This window comes from Eptatretus burgeri, chromosome 16 (assembly GCF_056783735.1).
Source record: "Eptatretus burgeri isolate ZD-2024b chromosome 16, Ebu_testis_v1, whole genome shotgun sequence".
In the NCBI taxonomy this organism is placed as follows: domain Eukaryota; kingdom Metazoa; phylum Chordata; class Myxini; order Myxiniformes; family Myxinidae; genus Eptatretus; species Eptatretus burgeri.
Genome location: NC_140976.1, coordinates 1,624,802 through 1,648,283, shown reverse-complemented (window position 1 = coordinate 1,648,283; position 23,482 = coordinate 1,624,802). Strand labels below are relative to the sequence as shown.

General features: G+C 44.7%; 1 protein-coding gene and 1 long non-coding RNA gene across 7 annotated transcripts in view; one reads left to right on the top strand and one right to left on the bottom strand.

Annotated features, from left to right (window-relative positions):
* Positions 1–23,482, top strand: part of DSCAM (DS cell adhesion molecule) — a 106,535-nt gene that overhangs the window by 9,651 nt on the left and 73,402 nt on the right. For all 4 annotated transcript variants that reach the window (XM_085859151.1, XM_085859150.1, XM_085859149.1 and 1 more), the window contains exons 3-5: positions 7,779–7,925; positions 9,200–9,346; positions 18,840–19,217. In XM_085859151.1, coding sequence (XP_085715277.1) covers positions 7,779–7,925; positions 9,200–9,346; positions 18,840–19,217 — 672 coding nt within the window. The remainder of the gene's footprint in view (positions 1–7,778; positions 7,926–9,199; positions 9,347–18,839; positions 19,218–23,482) is intronic.
* LOC147010317 (uncharacterized) overlaps positions 7,767–23,482 on the bottom strand; it is a 57,747-nt gene continuing 42,031 nt past the window's right edge. For 2 of the 3 annotated variants that reach the window (XR_015052282.1, XR_015052284.1), the window contains exons 4-5: positions 15,297–15,391; positions 7,767–7,892 (exon numbers count right to left, since the gene is read on the bottom strand). This is a non-coding gene — a long non-coding RNA (uncharacterized LOC147010317). The remainder of the gene's footprint in view (positions 7,893–15,296; positions 15,392–23,482) is intronic. The other variant, XR_015052285.1, reaches the window with a different exon arrangement.

Genomic DNA, 23,482 nt, shown 5'->3' with positions numbered 1-23,482 from the left:
AGCGAGCATGAGGGAAAGCAGGATTCCTAAACTCCATACTTACCTCAAAGGTTGAAGTTACCTTTGCCTTTTTCCCCCTTCTCCTGTTTCTCTCTCTTTCACCTTCCCTCAAAGCATACTTTTTTTTATTCACCTCCTGTCCCTGTGATGAATTTTCAATGATGTCGAGTGCTGTAACCATTCCATCACCGTCCTTGCATTTGGAATCGCAAACATTTACTGTGTTTACATCTCCGTGCTTGAACAGACTTTTTTGTGATGCAAAGTCGGGGTTCACGGAAGACCAAAGACACTGAACCAATCAGAACAGAACAAGGAAACAAGGAAAGGGTTTCAGAGACAGGGAGAGACACCATATTCTGGAAAGGAAGGGGTCGGCTTGGGTAGGGTCAACGAGGGTCGTATATATGAGTATGGATGAGGGATAACCTAAAGTGATGGTGAACAGCTATGTTGAAGCCATGAAGGGAAGAATGGCATTGACCAGATTGAGTACGTTGGTAACCTCGTGCACAAATGACAAATAACCGTGTTCACCCTCTCGAAACCTCAAGGGAGGGGAGAAAAGGGCAGAGGTCACAAGACCATAAATAAGGGGTAGAAGACAACAGACCAACAATCTGTCTGCAATGTGAGAGTAACAGGCCCAGAGACTCATCTTCATCGTGAAACATTACAAAGATTTTGAAGACCTTGCTCTCCACGGTTTCAAGAAGAGCAAGTTCTGAGGCAGGAGTGCCAGGCCAAAATGGAGAGCAGTAATCCATTGAGCTGTAGTTGAAGGCTTTGTAAGTAGATAAAAGTTCAGGTGTATCAATCAAAGCCTTTGCATGACAGAGGAAGCTCAGTTGGTGGCTTGCTTGGGATGCCAACTTGGATATGTGGTTTGCCCAATAAAGATGATGGCTGATGGTGAGGCCATAAAGATAAAAAGAGTTTTGAGAGAATCGGATTATTTATGGAGATGAGGAAAAGGACTGAGAGCAGAACATTGCCTTTGGAGCACTCCAGCCCTGACGGGGAGAGCAGGAGTTTTTTTTGTACACATAGGTGATGCTCATGGAAGAGCTTATACCAGTATACAAAATGGATGAGGACACAACAGGACAAAAGGAACAGTTGAGAGAGGAGGGGAAACAACGACAGCAGAGGTGAAGGCAAAGCAGGAGACTTGGACAAACAATGGGTGTAAGGAGGAATGGAGGACAGGAGAGGATGCATGGGGTGGACAAGATGGATGCAGAAGGAAACTCTCAGGAGGGAAAACTGGAAATTTTGAAGGAGGCGGGATTGGCATGGGGTTGGAGAGTGGGTTAACGAGGGTCGAAAAGATCATGGTGGAGGTGAGAAATGTTCCTGGATTTAGGTAATTTCACCAGAAGGGGGTTGATGGTGGACTGTGTGTGCCCTGCAGAAACCTGAGGGGTTGATGGGACAAAGCACGAAAATAGCAGAGGGTTTAAGACCAGATAGGAGGCGGTAGAAGACAGAGAAACCACCGATCTGTCTGCAATGGTGAAGTGATAGACCCATAGACTCAGCTTCATCATCACAAGAGATTTTAATGACCTTAAAGGCCTTGGTTTCTACGGCATCATGCTGAGAATGATGTGAGGCAGGGGAACCAGCTAAGAAGGGAGAACAGTACTCCGTCAACCTGCGGATGAAAGCCTTATAGATGGAGACGAGTTCAGGTGTGCCAAGGAAGGACGTTGTACGACAGAGGATGTCCATTCAGTGACTGGCTTTGGAGGCCAACTTTGAAATGTGGTTTACCCAAGAAAGATCATGGCTGATAGTGACACCCATGAGGTTGAATGACTGAACTTCCTCAAGAGGACTGTTAAGAAAGTAGAGAGGAGGGTTTGCCAGAAAGTCCTTTTAGAGAGCGAGAGAGAGAGAGAGAGAGAGAGAGAGAGAGAGAGAGAGAGAGAGAGAGAGAGAGAGAGAGAGAGAGAGAGAGAGAGAGAGAGAGAGAGAGAGAGAGAGAGAGAGAGAGAGAGAGATATATATATATATATATATATATATATATATATATATATATATATATATATATAGTCAGGATTGAAAGACATTCCAAGTGTTTGACCAGTTTGTGATTTTGTTAAGGTCTGAAGAGAGGAAAGAGGCTGCAGCTTACCTGTCTGAAGGAGAAGGGATGTCACGGCACAGGGTGGAGTCATCAGCAAAGAGATAAAGAGGATTTTTCAGAGGGTCAGAGAGATCGCTGATGAAGATCAGGAATAGGACTGAGCCCAGAACACTGCCTTGGGGCACTCCTGCCTTGACAGGGAGAGGAGATGAAAGGATTCTGTTGACAGCCGCACGTTGTCTATGAGAGTAGAGGAAGTCAGTAAGCCATGTGTGTATTTGGCCTTGGATGCCATAGGGAGAGGGTTTGTAGAGCAAGGCAAGATTCCAGACTGTACCAAAAGCACGTGATATGTCCAGAGAGACGGCCTTGATCTCATGCCTGACATTGAGGACCTCCTTCTATTGTTGGGAGAGCAGAAGCAGTAAGTTCAAGGTGGAGTGACCGAGCCTGAATCCAAATTAATGATCTGTGATTAGGTTGTTGGAGAAAGTGAAGGATTTTGTGTCAACTGTGTTGATGGATTGGAAATAAGCTGATTGGTCTGTAATCAGTTTTTGCACGTTTTTTTTAAATGAAATGTGGTGATGTTGGCCGATTTCCAAGCAGAGGTAAGATGACCGAGAGCAAATGACAGCGTGAAAAGGGCACAGATGGACCAAGAGCACCAGAAACAGGTTTTTAGGACATGTGAACTGATGCCATCCAGTCCAGTAGCAGAGTCTGAGACCAGGGTTGAAAGAGCCTTCTCCACCTTTTCAAGTGCAAAAGACAGAGTTCAAGAACAGTTGAGTATGACAGGGAAGGATGGGTACAAAGAGTGAGAGGTTGTGGACACAAGATTTGGAAGAAAACACCGAATTGAGACATTCGGTCTTCTCACGAGCAGAAGTCGGCTGTGTTGTCATTTGAAGAGAGGGATAGGATGGAAGGGGAGCATAAAATAAACCAGACAGACTTAACGAGGCACCACCAGGTTTTCGAGGAGGGAGGCGAGTTTGAAAGTTCATTCTTGAGGTTGGACAGATGTTGTTTTCTGGCACTCCTGAGAGTGGACACACTTGTTGTGGGCTTTGTGGAGTGATCGGAGGTTGTTTCGAGTCGGATTTCCCTTTCATGGAAGAGAAGACAAGTTGTTCCAAGGCAAATTCCTCACCACAGGATTCCATGGACCATCGGCAGAAGGATGGGTATGATAACTGCAGATGAGATCAGATGCCTTTGTTCATGGGGGAGAGCAGGTTTTTGTCGAATAATTCCCAAGCTGAGTTAATATCGAGGGCAGTTGGTATCGGAGACCAGTCCTGAAGTGAGATGGCAGCCTGAGTGAACTGCCAGATTCTTTGGCACTGAGGTGGCTCTCTCATCATAGCCAGGGAGATATTGACTTTCACAAGCACATCATCAGATTAATAAATTGGGGGCAGTGGAGAAAAAGGAGATGATAGCAGGAATATTGGTCATTACGAAGTCCAGAAGGGATGATTTGCCATTTGCAGACATCAACTTTGGAAAGTTCACTAATTGAGTCAGACCCATGTAGTCCCAGGAGTCCTTTGCTGCATTGCCTTGGCTGCTGAGAGCGATACCAACACCCAGCCAATTGACATTGTGCCAGGTCTTCCTCCATCAAATGTTGCAAAAGGGTTCATCATCTCAAGCCTAACTAACATGACTTTCTCTTTTTCAATCAAAGGATGCATATCCAGAAGATATTATCGCACTCAACACATACAGTAGTTCACTTCACACTCCATTCAACTTCGAAAATTAGTTTGTTCAAGGAGTACGGTTGATGCCTCACACCCTCATTGGGCTGGTAGCATTTGTCTTTGGGGAAAAAAATGAAGAATAAGGAGTGCGTTGGTGAGAAGGTGTCTGAGGGGGTGTTCAAGAACATAGTGAATGAGCTGTTAGCCAAGGAGGGACAATAAATGCCAATGAGGAACCAATTTTTCAACGGAAATAAATAAATATATACCAATAAGTGTGTGTGTGTGTGTGTGTGTGTGTGTGTGTGTGTGTGTGTGTGTGTGTGTGTGTGTGTGTGTGTGTGTGTGTGTGTGTGTGTGTGTCAGTGTGTCTCCTCCATAACTCCATAACTATAAAACCTAACAGCCTGAAACTTTGCATGCAAACGAAGAAAACTCCAAGGAAGTGTAGAAGTGAAAATTGGGTGTTTGGGTTAATTAAAACACCCCCTTTTGAAGATAATTAACGGCCTTATTTAATTATATCCTTCATCAGGTGCATCCTCAGCCACCTTGTGCTCAATACGCTCTTAAAGTGCATTCAGTTACCTTGCTGGGGTTTAATTCGCCATTTTGTTCAGCCTGCTCAAAAATACCTTGAGATGGAACAGGCCGCAACGATTTCTTCACGATAAAGTTTTTTTTGTTTTTTTTTATTTTTAAACTTTCTTCCATCGAATTATCGAATGCCTGTTCATTACAGCTACGAATCGCCGGGTTCATTGCAATGCTGATAAACTCCCGGAGACGTCAGCGTTCGTGGCTTTGTTTGATTTGTGCACATGAATAACTGACCATTATTACAAAATGTAAACTCCAAAATTGAACTTAGCAGCAGTTCTGACTCCTAAAAAGTCTTCATTTGTCCAATTCGAACATTGATTGGGCATTTCCAGGCGCATGGGTGTAGATGACCGAACGGCGATCAGTAATCGCTTGCCAAGCCAGCCGTTCTGTTGGAGTGCTTGCTTGAGTGTTTAAAAGCCACTCAGCGAGTGCTCACCAAGCTGCTTGGATGTTCGTTTCAAAGCCAGCAGAAGTAAGACCAATCGCTTCCTTGATGGAAATAGCAATCTTTGCGAAATTGCGAAAGAAAACGGAATAAAAATGAACTTTCACCCTTTTAAAAATGGTGCGAATAAATTATTGAAATATCAGCTGCTTTTTCGTGTCCTTTTCTCATCCGTGTTGCAAGTGGAGCGACCTGCTTTGTGATGTTTTAAAAGGCGGTGTAAAATAAGCATTTTCTGAATTGAATTGATATGAGGTACACGATTGAATGAGACTCACATTGTAAGAAATGAAGGAGGGAGAGATTTTCCGCCCGGTTTTATCTAGAACACGGCGGTTAAAAAGAAAACGTTGCTGTTTGGGCACGTTTTATCGCCCCGGTCATGCCCTGGTTTGCTGCCTACACTCCCTACACCCTTCCTTCACTTGCCTTATGCTGCCTTCATTCCCCTCACGTTGCTTCCCCTCCCCTCAAGCTGCCTTCTTCTCCTCCCCCCCAAGCTGCTGTTGTGGAATTTTCTGATTTGTCCTATTAACCGACCTGGTGTAAATCCTGTTACTCAATTTGTAATAAACAATTAATTCACTGTCCACAACGAAAAGTACATTTGATCAGAGAACATTTATTCGTGGTACCACGGAGTCCAAAACACTGAGATGTAAATATCCACAATGATTTGCACTAAGCTAAGTTTACATTTTCTGACATTTATATGCTTTCGTGGGAGTGGAGAGGGCTGGGAGATTCAAAGGGAGAGAGAACATGGTGACTTTCAGCTGGTCTTGGTGAGAATCAGACAAAATAGTAAAAAGCAGACAACCAAAAGGAGTACAGGATAAGACCGTAGGTTATAGGTCTTTCAAATAAATTAATGTAAGAAATTGTGTATATAAAAGGCAGTGAGTACATGGGTCTGATAAGCATAAGGCAAAATAACTCAAACTGCAATACGTGTCCACTGGGTGAAAGAGAATGGCATAATCATGGCAAAAGATGCAGTGATATCAACCAGATCACCTTGTTTCATAGTAAGACATCCCCCCCCCCCCATCAACACACAGACAAAAGGGAAACACAATTGACAGCCAATTTGACTATAGCATAAGTATTCAATTTATAAAGCACCAGCAACAATTATAATTGAGAGTACATGAATAAAATTATTTTTTTCTTCCACACTGCCTTCCCATTTCCTCCTGTCACACTGCCTTCCCCTCCTGTCACACTGCCTTCCCCTTCCATCCTTTCACCCTGCCTTCCCCTCCCCTCATGCCACCTCCCCTTTCCCTCACTCTGCCTCCCCTTTTCCTCTCACTGCCTTCCCTTCACTCCCCTCTCGCTGCCTTCCCACCCCTCCCCTCCCGCTGCCTTCCCATCACTCCTCTCTCACTTCCCTCCCATCCCTCCCACCTCAACGCCCTTCTTTCCCCGCCCCTCCCCTCTCCTCTCCTCCCCTCACAATATCCTCCTCCCAAACCCCCTCCCCTCCTCTCCCCATGGATATCTCCCAGCGGTCTCCAAGTGCTGTATTAATGTGCCGTTTTAATGTACCCCATTTCATTCAATCCCCTACTATTCTCCCCCCCCCGCATCCCCTCACTTCTCCACGAGTCCCACTGCCAAACACAAGTCGAGAATCCTTCCCCTTACACTTACCTCCTCCCAAACCCTCCCACTTCCCACTCTCCTCCTCGCTCCCACCATCGCCATTCCCAGAGTATCAAGCGACGTTTGGTGAGACATTGCTCTACCCACCCCCTCCCCTTCCTCACTCTTCATCCATCCTAGCTCCCCCACCCCTCCTCATCCCCCCTCCCTCCTCTCCCTTTCTCGCTCCCTCCTCTTCCTTTCCCCCCCACTCCTCCTCACTCCCCCTCCCTCCTCTCCCTTTCTCACTCCCTCCTCTTCCTTTCCCCCTACACCTCCTCACTCCCCCCCTCTCTCTCTCTCCTCCTTCTTTTTCTTCTCCCTCTTCGTATTCCTGTCCGTGAAGCGACGGGTGATGTTTGCTTGCAAAAATATAAATAAATAAATGAAAAAAAAACAAATGCAGGTGAGTGACCCGAGACAATGGGGAAGCACGATTTGTTAGTGCTTACAATGTGTAAGCAAACCGGCTATAGTACAGATATATGTGTTTGGGAATTCATACCATGTTTAGAACGCACCTCGTATGGATCACTATGACGACATAACTAACAATTACAATGATTGTTCTTTTGACTCCTCATTGTTAACAGGGTTGGAGAAGCTCACGAGGGACACAAAGCTCATTTTGAGCCTCAGCTTGCAGGAGGTGTTGTAGTTGTGACCCATTTGTGCCGCTACCGGACTGAGTAATGTAATCACGTGATCTCAGCTCCCCTCCGAGGCTAGATGACAATATGTCCTCACGAAACAGCAAAAGCCCTCTGTACACATCAAGTCCTTTATTTGTAGGTATTGTAAAATAATTTAAACACAGTTATCTGCGACATGATTTTGAGACAGCAAATGGTTTCAGCTCATGCCAAGTACTTGTTTGGTCTTGTGTTGAAATTATCATTTTGTGTTTTCTGTAAATTGTAAACCATTGTGAATGAAATCCACTGGTGTTCCATGGCAGTGTCACCGTCTGGATGCTCAACAGGAAAGGGATTAATGTGCCTTGTTGGGAAATATGGAAAAATTATATTTTTGTATACAATGTCGAGGCTCATGGAGGAGTTGGAAACGTGAAGCTCCTCACATTGTCACGGTGAATATTATCTCAGCGTGTGTGTGTGTGTGTGTGTGTGTGTGTGTGTGTGTGTGTGTGTGTGTGTGTGTGTGTGTGTGTGTGTGTGTGTGTGTGTGTGTGTGTGTGTGTGTGTGTGTGTGTGTGTGTGTGTGTGTGTGTGTGTGTGTGTGTGTGTGTGTGTGTGTGTGTGTGTATTCACAGTTGTCCGCGAGCCATACACAGTGAGGGTAGAGGATCAGAAGGCGATGTTGGGGCAGCCAGCCGTGTTCCATTGCCTGCTTCCACCCAGTCTCAGCTCAATCATTACCGTTGTCTCTTGGGAGAGAGATACCACACCAATCACAACGGGTATGACCTTTCAAAACATGTCCCCTCTCATAAACCCCCAGCACCAATCACACATCCTCTCTCATAACCCCCAGCACCAATCACACATCCTCTCTCATACCCCCCCCCCCAGCACCAACCACACATCCTCTCTCACAAACCCCTGCACCAATCACACATCCTCTCTCATAAATCCCCAGCACCAATCACACATCCTCTCTCATAACCCCCAGCACCAATCACACATCCTCTCTCACAACCCCCAGCACCAATCACACATCCTCTCTCACAAACCCCCTGCACCAATCACACATCCTCTCTCACAACCCCAGCACCAATCACACATCCTCTCACAACCCCAGCACCAATCACACATCCTCTCACCAATCACACATCCTCTCTCACCAATCACACATCCTCTCTCACAAACCCCCTGCACCAATCACACATCCTCTCTCTCACAACCCCAGCACCAATCACACATCCTCTCTCTCACCCCCTCCCAGCACCAATCACACATCCACTCTCACAACGCCCTGCACCAATCACACATCCTCTCACAACCCCCAGCACCAATCACACATCCTCTCTCACAACCCCCAGCACCAATCACACATCCTCTCTCACAAACCCCCTGCACCAATCACACATCCTCTGTCACAACCCCCAGCACCAATCACACATCCTCTCTCGTACCCCCCCTCTCAGCACCAATCACACATCCTCTCTCACAACCCCCAGCACCAATCACACATCCTCTAATCACATCAGTTGGTTACTGTGTATTAAGTGCTGTGGGATGTATTTGTTCAAAATAACTTAATTTCACTTTCGGTTCAAAGGTAACATTCACTGACCTCCAGTTGAACAGGTATTTATGACAGGTAGATCACGTGTTGTAACATGAGACCACATTTATTTAATTTTCCCATTTACACCATTCCAGTGTTCCAAGCACACCGCCATGCCGCACACCAGCATCTAGTCCACATCACGGGCTCCGCCGAATCACAATGGCATCACGTGACCAACGTTACATCATGTATTGTGTAACATTCGTGTTTTTATGAAATGAGACAAACATGTACATGACGTCATGACGTCATGACGTGCAGTTTCTCATACACTTTGATCAATACCGTGCGGTGGAGTGGAGCACGTCACGAGGACCTGTGTTCCAGGAGAATGTTGTTCTACTTTGTGTTCAAGTGCGGTAATGTGTGTGAAGAAGTGTGTTGAGACAAGTGCAGTTTGAAAGAGCATGGTGTGCGATGGTGTGCGTCGTGCCGTACCAGGAGGGCGGTTTGTCGTGGTGCCGGGTGGTGCTCTCTACATCATGGCCACAGAGACCGAAGATGGCCTGTTTGGTTTCCGTTGCATGACAACGCAGCGCTACACCAGGGAGAGCAGGAAGAGCAACCATGCCAGGCTCACCATCACCGGTGAGACTCATGCTCCTTCACTCACCTCTCTCCATTGCTCTTTATACATCCATGGCCTCCAACATGCAGAGCTGGCACGGAAGCCACGGATGGCTCCTGACGCTAGTTAGCACTTCATTCACCCTCCTCATTGCTCTGTTAATCCCATGCTCACCTCATTATACCAATGCTTACCCATAGTTTTCTCTTTCCCTCACCATCTTCATTGCACACCACACTTTTTTTTTTTTTTTGTATACCTTGGTCGAGGCTCGTATGAGAGCTAACCCACAACTCACAGCAAGGAGGCATGAGACAAGAGGGGCGGGAGTGGAAGGGACAAAACAGTGGGGAACAGACACATTAGGTGAACTGTGGAAGGGAGAGGGATGGGGATGGGACGGGGAACATGGCGAAGAGAAGATGGACATTTCAGGGACTTTCAGGAAGGAAAGCAGGAGAAATGAAGGAAGTGGGCTTGGGTGGATTATCGGGGGTAGAAAAGATCGAGGATTTGGATGGGGGAAGATAAGAGGTGGTGGTGAACAGCTGTTTTGAAAGCCTGGAGGGAAGAATGGGAAAGAATAGAGTGAGGAAGTTTATTCCAAAGGCGGGAAACAAGAGGAATGAAAGAGTGAAGATGAGCAGTGATTCGTGATTTTGGTAGTTTTACCAGAAGGGGGTTGTTGGCGGACCTTGAGCGCCCTGTGGAAATGTGGTGGGGACAAATCGCAGAGAGAGCAGGGGGGCAAGGCTGGAGAGGAGTCGGTAGAAGACAGAAAGACCACCGACCAACCTGCGGTGATTGAGTGAGAGGCCCAAAGACTCAGCTTCATTGCGGGAGATGCCGATGATCTTAAATGCCCTGGTTTCGACAGCGTGAAGCCGAGAAAGGTGGGAGGCAGGAGCACCAGCCCAGAGGGGAGAGCAGTACTCCATCAGGCTACGGACAAAAGCTTTGTAAGTGGTCAGGAGCTCAAGAGGGCGGAGGAAGGACTTAGCACGACGGAGGATTCCCAGTCGGCGACTGGCTTTTGAGGCGAGGTTGGAAATGTGACTTTCCCAGGAAAGGTCATGGCAGATAGTGAGACCCAGAAGCTTGAAACAAAAGACTTCTTCCAGAGGATTGTTGAGAAAGTGGATGGGGGGGTTTTGTAAACGGTCCTTTCGAAGAGACATAGTGAGAGTGTGAGATTTGTCTGGATTGAAAGACATGTTCCACGTGTTGGACCAGTTTGTGATTTTATCCAGATCTGCAGTGAGCGAAGAAGCTGCTGCTTGCCGGTCTGAGGGATGACAGATGGTACGGCAGAGGGTGGAGTCGTCGGCAAAGAGAAATGGAGGATTTTCCAGAGAGTCCGAGAGATCATTGATGAAAACCAGAAAAAGAACAGGGCCCAGAACGCTACCTTGAGGAACTCCAGCCTGCACAGGAAGAGGGGATGAAAGAACTCCATTTAGGGCCACACGTTGACTGCGACAGGAGAGGAAGTCTGCGAGCCATGAGTGGAGATGGCCTTGAATACCATGGGAAGAGAGTTTGGTGAGTAGGGCAGGGTGCCAGACTGTGTCAAAAGCACGTGATATGTCCAGGGATACGGCTGGGATTTCCTGCCTGGCATTGAGGACCTCCATCCATTGATGGGAGAGCAGAAGCAGCATATCCAGGGTAGAGTGACCTGGTCTGAAACCAAATTGATGATTGGAAATCAAGCCATTGGAGAAGAGGAAGGATTTCATATCTGAGGCGATGATGGATTCCATCACCTTGCTGATGATTGGGAGAAGGCTGATTGATCTGTAGTTACAGGGATCTGTTTTTGCACCTTTTTTATGCAGGGCAGTGATGTCAGCAGATTTCCAAGCAGATGGCAGATGACCTTGGGCAAATGAGAGGGTGAATAGAACAGAGAGAGGGTGAGCAAGAGCAGAAGAGCAGGCTTTGAGGACACGTGGGCTGATGCCGTCTGGACCAGTTGCAGAATCTGACTCGAGGTTTGAAAGCAAGCTCTCCACCTTGTCAGGAGAAAAGGATACAGAGTCCAGGGACAGTTGGGTGCGACTGGGTAAAGTGGGTAGAGATAGTGATGGGTTTAGGACACAAGATTTAGCTGCAAACACCGAGTTTAGACATTCAGCTTTATCACGTGTGGAATCAGCAGTGCGGCCATTTGAGGTAAGGGAGGGAATGGAGGGGGAACATACACCAGAAACAGATTTGATTAAACGCCACCAGGATTTTGAGGAGGGAGAGAGGTTTGAGAGTTCAGACTTGAGATGAGAAAGATGTTGTTTTCTGGCTCTCCTGAGGGTAGATACACACTTGTTCCGAGCTTTGTGGAAAGAACTGAGATTGCCCTCAGTTGGGTTTGCTTTCCATGAGGCAAAGGCAAGTTGTTTCAGGACAACTGCCTCGCCACAAGCTTCAGTAAACCAAGGGCGGGAGGAAGGGTAAGACAACTGAACACGAGAGGGGATAAATCTGTGCATGAGGGAGAGCAAGTTTCTTTGAAAGAATTCCCAGGATGAGTTGATGTTTGAGAAAGTAGTGATAGGAGACCAGTCTGTAAGTTTGATGGCTGCTTGGAGACCCTGCCAGTCGGCTTGAGTGAAATGCCAGACTCGACGGCGGTGAGGTGGTTCTCTGATAACAGCCAGAGAGATGTCCACTTTGACAAGGACGTGGTCAGAAGAACCAATTGGAGCAAAGGAAGAGCAGCAGATATTGTCAGGGAAATTTGTCAAAATCAGATCCAGAAGAGATGGAGTACCATTGGTTGAGATCCGGGTTGGGAAGTTGACCGATTGAGTCAGTCCCAATGAGTCGCAGAAAGCTTTTGCTGAGGTGCCATGGCAGGTGAGAGAGGTACCCACACCTAGCCAACTGGTGTGATGACAATTGAAGTCACCACATAAGAGGAAGAGAGAGTTTGGATGAGAAGATAGAAGATGGTCCATGTTTTCGGATAGTGAGGTGTAGATGAAGTCATCACTGTTCGGTGGACGGTACAGTACACATATAAACATGAGGTGGGAGTGGAGGGGAAGCCGAAGCCAGAGGTATTCCTGGGGGTGTGGGGGAGTGAGAGCAGTGCATGGAGAGTGAGGAATAGAGTCTTTGATGAAGAGAGCAACACCTCCACCAGGACGAGGCTCAGGTCTGTCATACCGTAAGAGGGAGTAGCCAGGGAGAGATACTTGGGAGTCAGACACATCTTGGGAGAGGAAAGTTTCTGTTAGGCAGATAATGTCTGGTTTGTCAGTGGCAACCTGTATGGAAAGATCTGAAAGGTTTGAGCGAAGGCCCCGGATATTTGAGGTCCACACTTTTAATGAAGAGGAAGGGGAGGAGGCTTTGGGTGCAGGAGGTGGAGGGGAGGGGAGGGTAGGACAAGGGACGAGGGGGCAGGTAAGGAGGGTTGCTGAAGGAGTGTGGGGTATTGCAGAACAGCGAGGGGAGGGGACCGAATGGGAGGAGAAAAGGCTCTGTGGTGCTGGGGGAGAGGGGGACAAGAGACAAGGAAGAAGGCAGTTGAGGATTTGAGGAGGTGGAGTGAAGAGATGGAGGTGAGAGGGCAGTGGAGGGAGGCAGGTTGGTGGATGAGAGGGGGGCAACTTTGAGAAGGAAGAGTGAGGGGGATGAAAGGTGGGAGAAAGGTGAGGGGGAATTTTTGAGAGAGGTGAGAGGGAGGCTTGGAGGGAGAAGAGTGGGATGGTTGCTTTGAGAGTGAGAGTGAGGGGTGAGGGGGGTGAGGGGGGTGAGTTGGCTCTGAAGTTGGAAAAAAAGAATGTTTGATGGAAAGCGAGCATCCATTGCAAACTGTGGTTTTTAAAAGTTTTAGGTCAGAGATGCGATTTAACACAATTCTTGATGGATGCAATGAAGGCGAATTCAGAGCATGGAGAGAAGAAGCGCTGTAATAGTTGGATTTTTTAGGCAAGGAATGAAGGAGAGGTCGAAATGAGAGCAGTCTGTTTAAAATAGCAGAAGAGTAGTGCATTGCGAAACAGTAAAGAGTACCACATGTGTGAGAGAGGAAGATGAAGCATTATAAGATCGTTTTTGTAGTTAAAAATAATGTATGAGAGAGTTCAACAGATTAGGTCACTTGAAAGTCTTTTCACCATGCACGCTCGAACCGCAACCATCACCCTCATTCGTGCAAGAGCTAGAAAACAGAACACATCAGGATGTAACATAATAAGAGGAACCACAGAAAGAGAAAAGGGGGGAATGTGAAGAGCAGGGCCGAGGGAGAAAATAGGCAGGAACGGACAACGAGGGATACACGTAACGATGAGGTGTCGTGGAGAATGCAGGGGGTGGATAATATGGATACAGAATATTCTGATGTGGGGAGAGCAAGGCAGGATGCCAGACTGCATGACAGCTCAAGTCATGTCCAGAGAGACGGCCCTGATCTCATGTCTGACATTGATGACCTCCATCCATTGTTGGGAGAATCGAATGAGCATGTCCAAGGTAGTGACCAGGTGTCATATGTCAGGAAAATGTACCACATCCTACTATCCAACAATCAAAATAGTAATACGTGTGTGTGTGTGTGTGTGTGTGTGTGTGTGTGTGTGTGTGTGTGTGTGTGTGTCCTCCATAAGTCCAAAACCATAAAACCTAACAGCCTGAAACTTTGCATGTACACTAAGAAAACTCCAAGAAAGTACAAGAGTGATAATTGGGTGTTTGGGTTAATTAAAACACCCCTTTTGAACATAATTAACGGCCTTATTTAATTATATCCATCAAGGCTCATCCTTGGTCATTCTCTGTCAGCTTGTTGGGGGTCTTCATTCGCAATTTTGTTTGGCATATTCAAACATGCCTTGCCTTGGAAACACAATCTACTCTCAGGAACTAATTAAAGCATATAATCGGAATATTATATCTCGATTTGAGAATCGGATCTCGTGGACTAAATAAGTGCCGAAATCTGGAGTGAAATCCGAAAATTTCAATAACTTACCGATTTTTAGAATGAAGTGTATTTATTACCCTTCGCTCACAAAGCGAAAAGCAGGGTTAGGCATTCGGTTGCATACATGCATACGTGGGGCGTGTGTGCGTGCGTGTGGCATTCGAGCGTGTGTGCGTGCCTGCATTTTAAAAATTCATTTTCTCAGCAACCGTTGGTCCGATTGACACAAAATTTTCACCATCAGAGCACTTCCTCCTGTGGAATATTTTAATGATAATCATGATGTTATAGGTCATGTGGTACAGGCACCATCTTGTAAAAAGTGATAAACATTGCACCTCAATTTCTCCAAAACCATTGACTGCACAGGATTAGTATTCCGTGAACACCATCTAGTTTGTGTCTGCATTTTGTTAAGCGTGTACTGAACATCAAAAACTGCGCAGCGGAGGATATTGAAACTTCACCACATGTTACATGGCGATCACTCTTTTTAAGTCAACATACAGTTGGCCAAAAGTCAACAAAGGCCAATTTTCTAAAATCCTCAATTTTCATCTGATTGACTTGAAATTTGAACAGGATTTTCATATCAGGTCACTGAATTCAACCACCAATTATTTTTGAGGTTAACATAAACGAATAGGTCAACATAGGCCAAATTTCTGAAATCCTCAATTTTCATCCAATTGACTTGAAATTCGAACAGGATTTCATTTAAATGACCATCATGTGTCACGTGGTGTGGCAGGCATATTGGATCTCAGGGAAAGTGTTTGAAAATCTTCGTAGGAGAAACCGCTTAACCGATCAATGCAAAATTCAACTAATTGATCAACTACCCATGAGAAATATGGTTTTATAAAGATGAGGTCATCTGTCAAGTGGTCTGACAGCCATATTGGATCAAAGGGGAAAAAAAACCTTCAAAAAACAAGAGTTGGCTTGCACCAAGTCCTTCTCAAAACTGTGCAGGGTATGTATTCAATGAATACCATCTAGTTGTAGTCAAGCACTAAGCTTAATTATTAGTTCACCTGGAACGTAGTTCTGGGGAGTTTATGGGATGGCGTGTCATCCATCCGTCCGTCCATCCATCCGTCCTTAAACACTTGCAACTTCTTCTCTGAAACTACACACACAATTTTGAAGAAACTTGACCACAATCTTCATCACTTGGTATGTACCAAAGTTTGTTCATGGCATTAAAAAAAAATCGAGCCCTATGGGGGTTTACGGGGGGTTGCACCCCAAAATAGGTATTTGCTTTCTACTCACACAACACATTTAATTCCAATGAAACTTGACCACAACCTTCAACACCCATGCTATACCAAAGTTTGTTCACGCTATTTAAAAAATCACAGTCTGAGAAGGCTCAAGGGTGTTTGGGAGGATTTGCCCCCAAGAATAGGTATTGGCTGCAACATTGGTTCATTGGGACATTTTGCTGATTCCGTCCCACGTTGACTCCCTCCTCAGTATCATTGTTTTACCAGGTGAGTGCCCAGAGTTATTGTCCCTATTTTTTCTACTGTTCTTTCAATTATACTGAGTGAAGAAAAGATAATGGAATGTGCAGAAAGTGTAACTTCATTGAGTGCAACGCCATGCTCTATAACCTGCTTTTACATTTCATGGCAATGCAGTCCACAGGGGTCATTTTTTTGGCAATTCTGTGTACAGTTTTATTTTTCATCATTTTGTGCGATCTGCTTTCATTACAAAATATTAATATAAATACACTAATAGTTGCTGCAATATATTAATAGTTGGTAGTTTCTGCAAGTAAAGAGGCTTTTTTTTCCTTTATACCGTTTTGTGTGATCTGCTTTCATGACAAAATATTAACATAAGCATCAGATGCACCTCCTGGCTGTTATGGTGAGCATTGCCGTGGATTATGTCTCACACGGAAAACCGCATAATCCGCAAAGAACAACCATCCGTCTGCCACCCAGACAATTGTTCCCGCTAATGCAAACCATTCAACCAGAAGGAACGTGATGTGATTGACAGGTAAATCGAAATGTGAAGCGAGACGAACACTCCGCCGATCTCCAATGGACATAAACTCCGACACCAAACCGTCACCATGATAAGGGCAAATAAGCCTGAAATTCAGACGGGTGGCTCCATTTGATGTTCAACTGATGTTGACCATGTCATCTTTGTCTGTTTGACAGAGTCACCGAACTGAGGCCTCCGGCTTGGAGGTGACACTTTGGTGGAGGACTTTATGTCAATTGGAGATAGGTGGATTGCTCATCACACTCCATATATTTCGATATTAATATAAATGTACTCATAGTTGCTGCAATATATTAATAGTCGGCAGTTGCTGAAAACGAAGAGGTACGGAGACAGCGCACACGGACATGGTACAAATGACTCTCCATGGGATATACTGTACACGTGTCTGCATGCTTGGTTACATGTGTGCGGTGCACACGTTTGCAGGCATGCGATCTGAACTCAAACTCGCACCCGGGTTCGTGGTGCGTGACACTGTGGAGGAGGTTATGCAGCAGTCTTACGAACCATGTGCTTCTGCACGTGGGGAGCGGACGTGCTGTGGCATCGAAGCCACATGGGACAGGCCACTGTGCAGTGTGGGTGTCGGGAAATCTGTGCATGTGTGCAAGTGAAAGGATGAGTATATTGTCAGTGCACATGCACGGTTAGCATGGACTGCGAAGAGTTTGGAGAAATGCGTATGGTGGGGTTGGGGGACATGCATGCAGGCAGACCTTTGCCAGGTAGTTAGCATGGGTTTTAATTTTTAATTGCTCCCACCCGGTTATATACAGAAAACGGTGGTCAAAAAAATACGTTGCTGTTTGGGCACATTTTATCACCCTGGTAATGCCCTGGTATACTGCCTACCCTCTCCTTACACTGCCTTCCCTTCCCTCCCCTCATGCTGCCTTCCTTTCCGCTCCCCTCATGCTATCCTCCTCCAAAATCCCCTCCACCACCATTGAATTCTCCGGAGATGGAGGAGAAGAATATGTGAATTTGCCAAATAAAAACATTTTTTTTAGCAGTCGTAACTGCTGCTTGGATCAATTCTGCAATTCATCTCAGGTTAAGTGATTCCAGAGCTTGTCATTATATGTAGACATTAAATGAAGGCATGAACACTGGCGTGGCTTTTTTGATGATTGAAGGAAAACGGGCTTCCTTCCCTTCCCCAATGCTTACACCCTCCCAAAGCCCTTCCACTCCTTACAGACATCTCTGGGAGGTATCAGGGCATTATTTAGTATGACCCGTTTGAACGTGCTGTTTTGACATACCCAATTTCATTCAATCCTATACTAATGCCGGCATAAGGGGCTCATTTCCCCTTCCCCTCCCACTTTCCCTCAAGTCCCCCTATCAAACGCATGCCAGGAACACCCCCTTCTGCTCCCCACTACCCCCATCTCTCCCCCTTCCTCCGTGCTCCCTCCCCCCTCCCGGAGTGTATATCAACACGTGGCGAGACCTCGCTCTCCACCCCTTTCTCGCTCTTCCAACATTTCTTGCTCTCCACCCTTTTCTCTCTCTCCCCCCTGTTTTTGCCCCCCCCCCTTCTCGCTCTCCCCTCCTTCCTCACTCCCCTCTCCTCATCCCTTTCTCACTCCCCTCCCCTCCACCCTAAACCCTTTTATTCATATTCCCATCAGTGAAGTGATGGGTTGTATTTGCGACAAATATGTGTGTGTGTGTGTGTGTGTGTGTGTGTGTGTGTGTGTGTGTGTGTGTGTGTGTGTGTGTGTGTGTGTGTGTGTGTGTGTGTGTGTGTGTGTGTGTGTGTGTGCGTGCGTGCGTATACATTGTCTAAGATTGGGGCGGTTGGGATTACACATTTTTAAAGATGAAGAAGTCGCTTCCAACCAAAAGTAAAAACTCGATCGACTCCACTAATCTGAGCAAACCTATAAATGTATTATGTACATCTGAAAATCATGGAAAAAACATCGGGTTGGCCTGATCACCACCAAATATTGCACATCTGTTGGTAGTCTCAAGGGTCAAGTCATGGGCACAACCCTGAGGGAGTGAGTGTTGCAAATGTGGGAGAAAAGAGGAACAGAAGAGTGAGATGTGCGGTCAGCTTGGATGGATTTTGGAAGTTTAAGCAGCAGGGTTTACTGGAAGAATGAGTGTTTACATCCTGGAGTAGATAGGAAGGGTTGAAGGACTGAGAGAACAGAGGGAATATTAGTAGCGATCACCGACCTGCCTGCGATGTGAGAGCAACAGGTGCAGTTCAACTTCAGAGTCGATCTTCAAAAAGGAAGCTTCTGTGGACCTACGAGCATCTTCTCTTTTATATTTCAACTGCCTTTCCATAAAATCACATTTTTGGTTGCATTTTTCCACCACCGATGGATTGCACTCGTTTCCGAGGAATCCTAACCCTAACTATCTGTATTTTAATACCAGAATTAAATTATATTTCATTTATTCGTTCTTCATTCCCCATTTTAAAAATTCTCCATTTTTTTTGTTGTCAAATTTAATCTCTTTTTCTGCCTCATTTGTTATTTTGCTTCTTTTTTTCCACCAACCACCCTTTTTCTCTTTCCCAGAGCTAACAAAGTCATCCCCTGTGATACTTGATCGTCCACCTGCTTCGATATCCATCTCGTCCAGTTCAAATATTCGACTTCCCTGTCTCGCCTCTGCTCATCCTGCACCGTTATACCGCTGGCTCCATGGAGGCCGGGCCCTTTCTGGAGGAATCGGAGTCGGGGGGAGAGCAAACCGTGGAGATTTGCCAAGTGGTGGTGGTGGTGGTGGTGGTGGTGGTGGTGGTGGCAGTGGCGGCGGTGGAGGCGGAGAAGGTCGTGGTGGTGACGGGGCTTTGATTTTGGAGTCTGTTGGTGCTCAGCATTCTGGAACATATCAGTGTGAAGTGTGGAATGGATATGGAGTTGCCATGGCTACTGTTGAACTTTATATCACTGGTAGGTAAAAAGAGCTCAGAATCCACTCTTTACAATCTCCCTTTACAATCTCCCTTTTCAATGACCTTTTACAATCTCCCTTTTCAATCTCCCTTTACAATCTCCCTTTACAATCACCCTTTACAATCACCCTTTACAATCACCCTTTACAATCTCCCTTTACAATCTCCCTTTACAATCTCCCTTTACAATCTCCCTTTACAATCACCCTTTACAATCACCCTTTACAATCTCCCTTTACAATCTCCCTTTTACAATCACCCTTTTCAATCTCCCTTTTCAATCTCCCTTTACAATCTCCCTTTTCAATCTCCCTTTACAATCTCCCTTTACAATCACCCTTTACAATCACCCTTTACAATCTCCCTTTACAATCTCCCTTTACAATCTCCCTTTACAATCTCCCTTTACAATCACCCTTTACAATCACCCTTTACAATCTCCCTTTACAATCTCCCTTTTACAATCACCCTTTTCAATCTCCCTTTTCAATCTCCCTTTACAATCTCCCTTTACAATCACCCTTTACAATCTCCCTTTACAATCACCCTTTACAATCTCCCTTTACAATCTCCCTTTACAATCACCCTTTACAATCACCCTTTACAATCACCCTTTACAATCACCCTTTACAATCTCCCTTTTCAATCACCCTTTTCAATCTCCCTTTACAATCTCCCTTTACAATCACCCTTTACAATCTCCCTTTACAATCACCCTTCACAATCACCCTTTACAATCACCCTTTACAATCTCCCTTTACAATCTCCCTTTACAATCTCCCTTTACAATCACCCTTTTCAATCTCCTTTTACAATCTCCCTTTACAATCACCCTTTTCAATCTCCCTTTGCAATCTCCCTTTACAATCTCCCTTTTCAATCTCCCTTTTCAATCTCCCTTTACAATCTCCTTTTACAATCTGCCTTTACAATCTCCCTTTACAATCACCCTTTACAATCTCCCTTTACAATCTCCTTTTGCAATCTCCCTTTACAATCTCCCTTTTCAATCTCCCTTTACAATCTCCCTTTACAATCACCCTTTTCAATCTCCCTTTACAATCACCCTTTACAATCTCCCTTTTCAATCTCCCTTTACAATCTCCCTTTACAATCACCCTTTACAATCACCCTTTACAATCTCCTTTTACAATCTCCCTTTACAATCTCCCTTTACAATCTCCCTTTACAATCACCCTTTTCAATCTCCCTTTACAATCTCCCTTTACAATCTCCCTTGACAATCACCCTTTTCAATCTCCCTTTTCAATCTCCCTTTACAATCTCCCTTTACAATCACCCTTTACAATCTCCCTTCACAATCTCCCTTTACAATCACCCTTTACAATCTCCCTTTACAATCTCCCTTTACAATCTCCCTTTACAATCTCCCTTTACAATCTCCCTTTACAATCTCCCTTTACAATCACCCTTTACAATCACCCTTTACAATCTCCCTTTACAATCACCCTTTACAATCACCCTTTACAATCTCCCTTTACAATCTCCCTTTACAATCACCCTTTACAATCACCCTTTTCAATCTCCCTTTTCAATCACCCTTTACAATCACCCTTTACAATCACCCTTTACAATCTCCTTTTACAATCTCCCTTTACAATCACCCTTTTCAATCACCCTTTTCAATCACCCTTTACAATCACCCTTTACAATCTCCCTTTTCAATCACCCTTTTCAATCTCCCTTTACAATCTCCCTTTACAATCACCCTTTACAATCTCCCTTTACAATCACCCTTCACAATCACCCTTTACAATCACCCTTTACAATCTCCCTTTACAATCTCCCTTTACAATCTCCCTTTACAATCACCCTTTTCAATCTCCCTTTACAATCTCCCTTTACAATCACCCTTTTCAATCTCCCTTTGCAATCTCCCTTTACAATCTCCCTTTTCAATCTCCCTTTACAATCTCCTTTTACAATCTCCCTTTACAATCTCCCTTTACAATCACCCTTTACAATCACCCTTTACAATCTCCCTTTACAATCTCCTTTTACAATCTCCCTTTACAATCTCCCTTTTCAATCTCCCTTTACAATCTCCCTTTACAATCACCCTTTTCAATCTCCCTTTACAATCACCCTTTACAATCTCCCTTTACAATCTCCTTTTACAATCTCCCTTTACAATCTCCCTTTTCAATCTCCCTTTACAATCACCCTTTACAATCACCCTTTACAATCACCCTTTACAATCACCCTTTACAATCTCCTTTTACAATCTCCTTTTGCAATCTCGCTTTACAATCACACTTTTCAATCACCCTTTTCAATCACCCTTTACAATCACCCTTTACAATCACCCTTTACAATCTCCCTTTACAATCTCCCTTTTCAATCTCCCTTTACAATCACCCTTTACAATCACCCTTTACAATCACCCTTTACAATCACCCTTTACAATCTCCTTTTACAATCTCCTTTTACAATCTCCCTTTACAATCACCCTTTTCAATCACCCTTTTCAATCACCCTTTACAATCACCCTTTACAATCTCCCTTTTCAATCACCCTTTTCAATCACCCTTTACAATCACCCTTTACAATCACCCTTTACAATCTCCCTTTTCAATCACCCTTTTCAATCTCCCTTTACAATCTCCCTTTACAATCACCCTTCACAATCACCCTTTACAATCACCCTTTTGCAATCTCCCTTTACAATCTCCCTTTACAATCTCCCTTTACAATCACCCTTTTCAATCTCCCTTTACAATCTCCCTTTACAATCACCCTTTTCAATCTCCCTTTACAATCACCCTTTACAATCACCCTTTACAATCACCCTTTACAATCACCCTTTACAATCTCCTTTTACAATCTCCCTTTACAATCTCCCTTTACAATCTCCCTTTACAATCACCCTTTTCAATCTCCCTTTACAATCTCCTTTTACAATCTCCCTTTACAATCTCCCTTTACAATCACCCTTTACAATTTCCCTTTACAATCACCCTTTTCAATCTCCCTTTACAATCACCCTTTACAATCTCCCTTTTCAATCTCCCTTTATAATCTCCCTTTACAATCACCCTTTACAATCACCATTTACAATCTCCCTTTTCAATCACCCTTTACAATCACCCTTTACAATCTCCCTTTACAATCTCCCTTTTCAATCACCCTTTACAATCACCCTTTACAATCTCCCTTTACAATCTCCCTTTTCAATCACCCTTTACAATCTCCCTTTACAATCACCCTTTACAATCTCCCTTTTCAATCTCCCTTTACAATCTCCCTTTACAATCACCCTTTACAATCACCATTTACAATCTCCCTTTTCAATCACCCTTTACAATCACCCTTTACAATCTCCCTTTACAATCTCCCTTTTCAATCACCCTTTACAATCTCCCTTTACAATCTCCCTTTTCAATCTCCCTTTTCAATCTCCCTTTACAATCTCCCTTTTCAATCTGCCTTTTCAATCTCCCTTTACAATCACCCTTTACAATCACCATTTACAATCTCCCTTTTCAATCTCCCTTTTCAATCACCCTTTACAATCTCCCTTTACAATCACCCTTTACAATCTCCCTTTACAATCACCCTTTACAATCTCCCTTTACAATCTCCCTTTACAATCTCCCTTTTCAATCTCCCTTTACAATCTCCCTTTTCAATCTGCCTTTTCAATCTCCCTTTACAATCACCCTTTACAATCACCATTTACAATCTCCCTTTTCAATCTCCCTTTTCAGTCACCCTTTACAATCTCCCTTTACAATCACCCTTCACAATCACCCTTTACAATCACCCTTTACAATCTCCCTTTACAATCTCCCTTTACAATCTCCCTTTACAATCACCCTTTTCAATCTCCCTTTACAATCTCCCTTTACAATCACCCTTTTCAATCTCCCTTTGCAATCTCCCTTTACAATCTCCCTTTTCAATCTCCCTTTACAATCTCCTTTTACAATCTCCCTTTACAATCTCCCTTTACAATCACCCTTTACAATCACCCTTTACAATCTCCCTTTACAATCTCCTTTTACAATCTCCCTTTACAATCTCCCTTTTCAATCTCCCTTTACAATCTCCCTTTACAATCACCCTTTTCAATCTCCCTTTACAATCACCCTTTACAATCACCCTTTACAATCACCCTTTACAATCTCCTTTTACAATCTCCTTTTACAATCTCCCTTTACAATCACCCTTTTCAATCACCCTTTTCAATCACCCTTTACAATCACCCTTTACAATCACCCTTTACAATCTCCCTTTTCAATC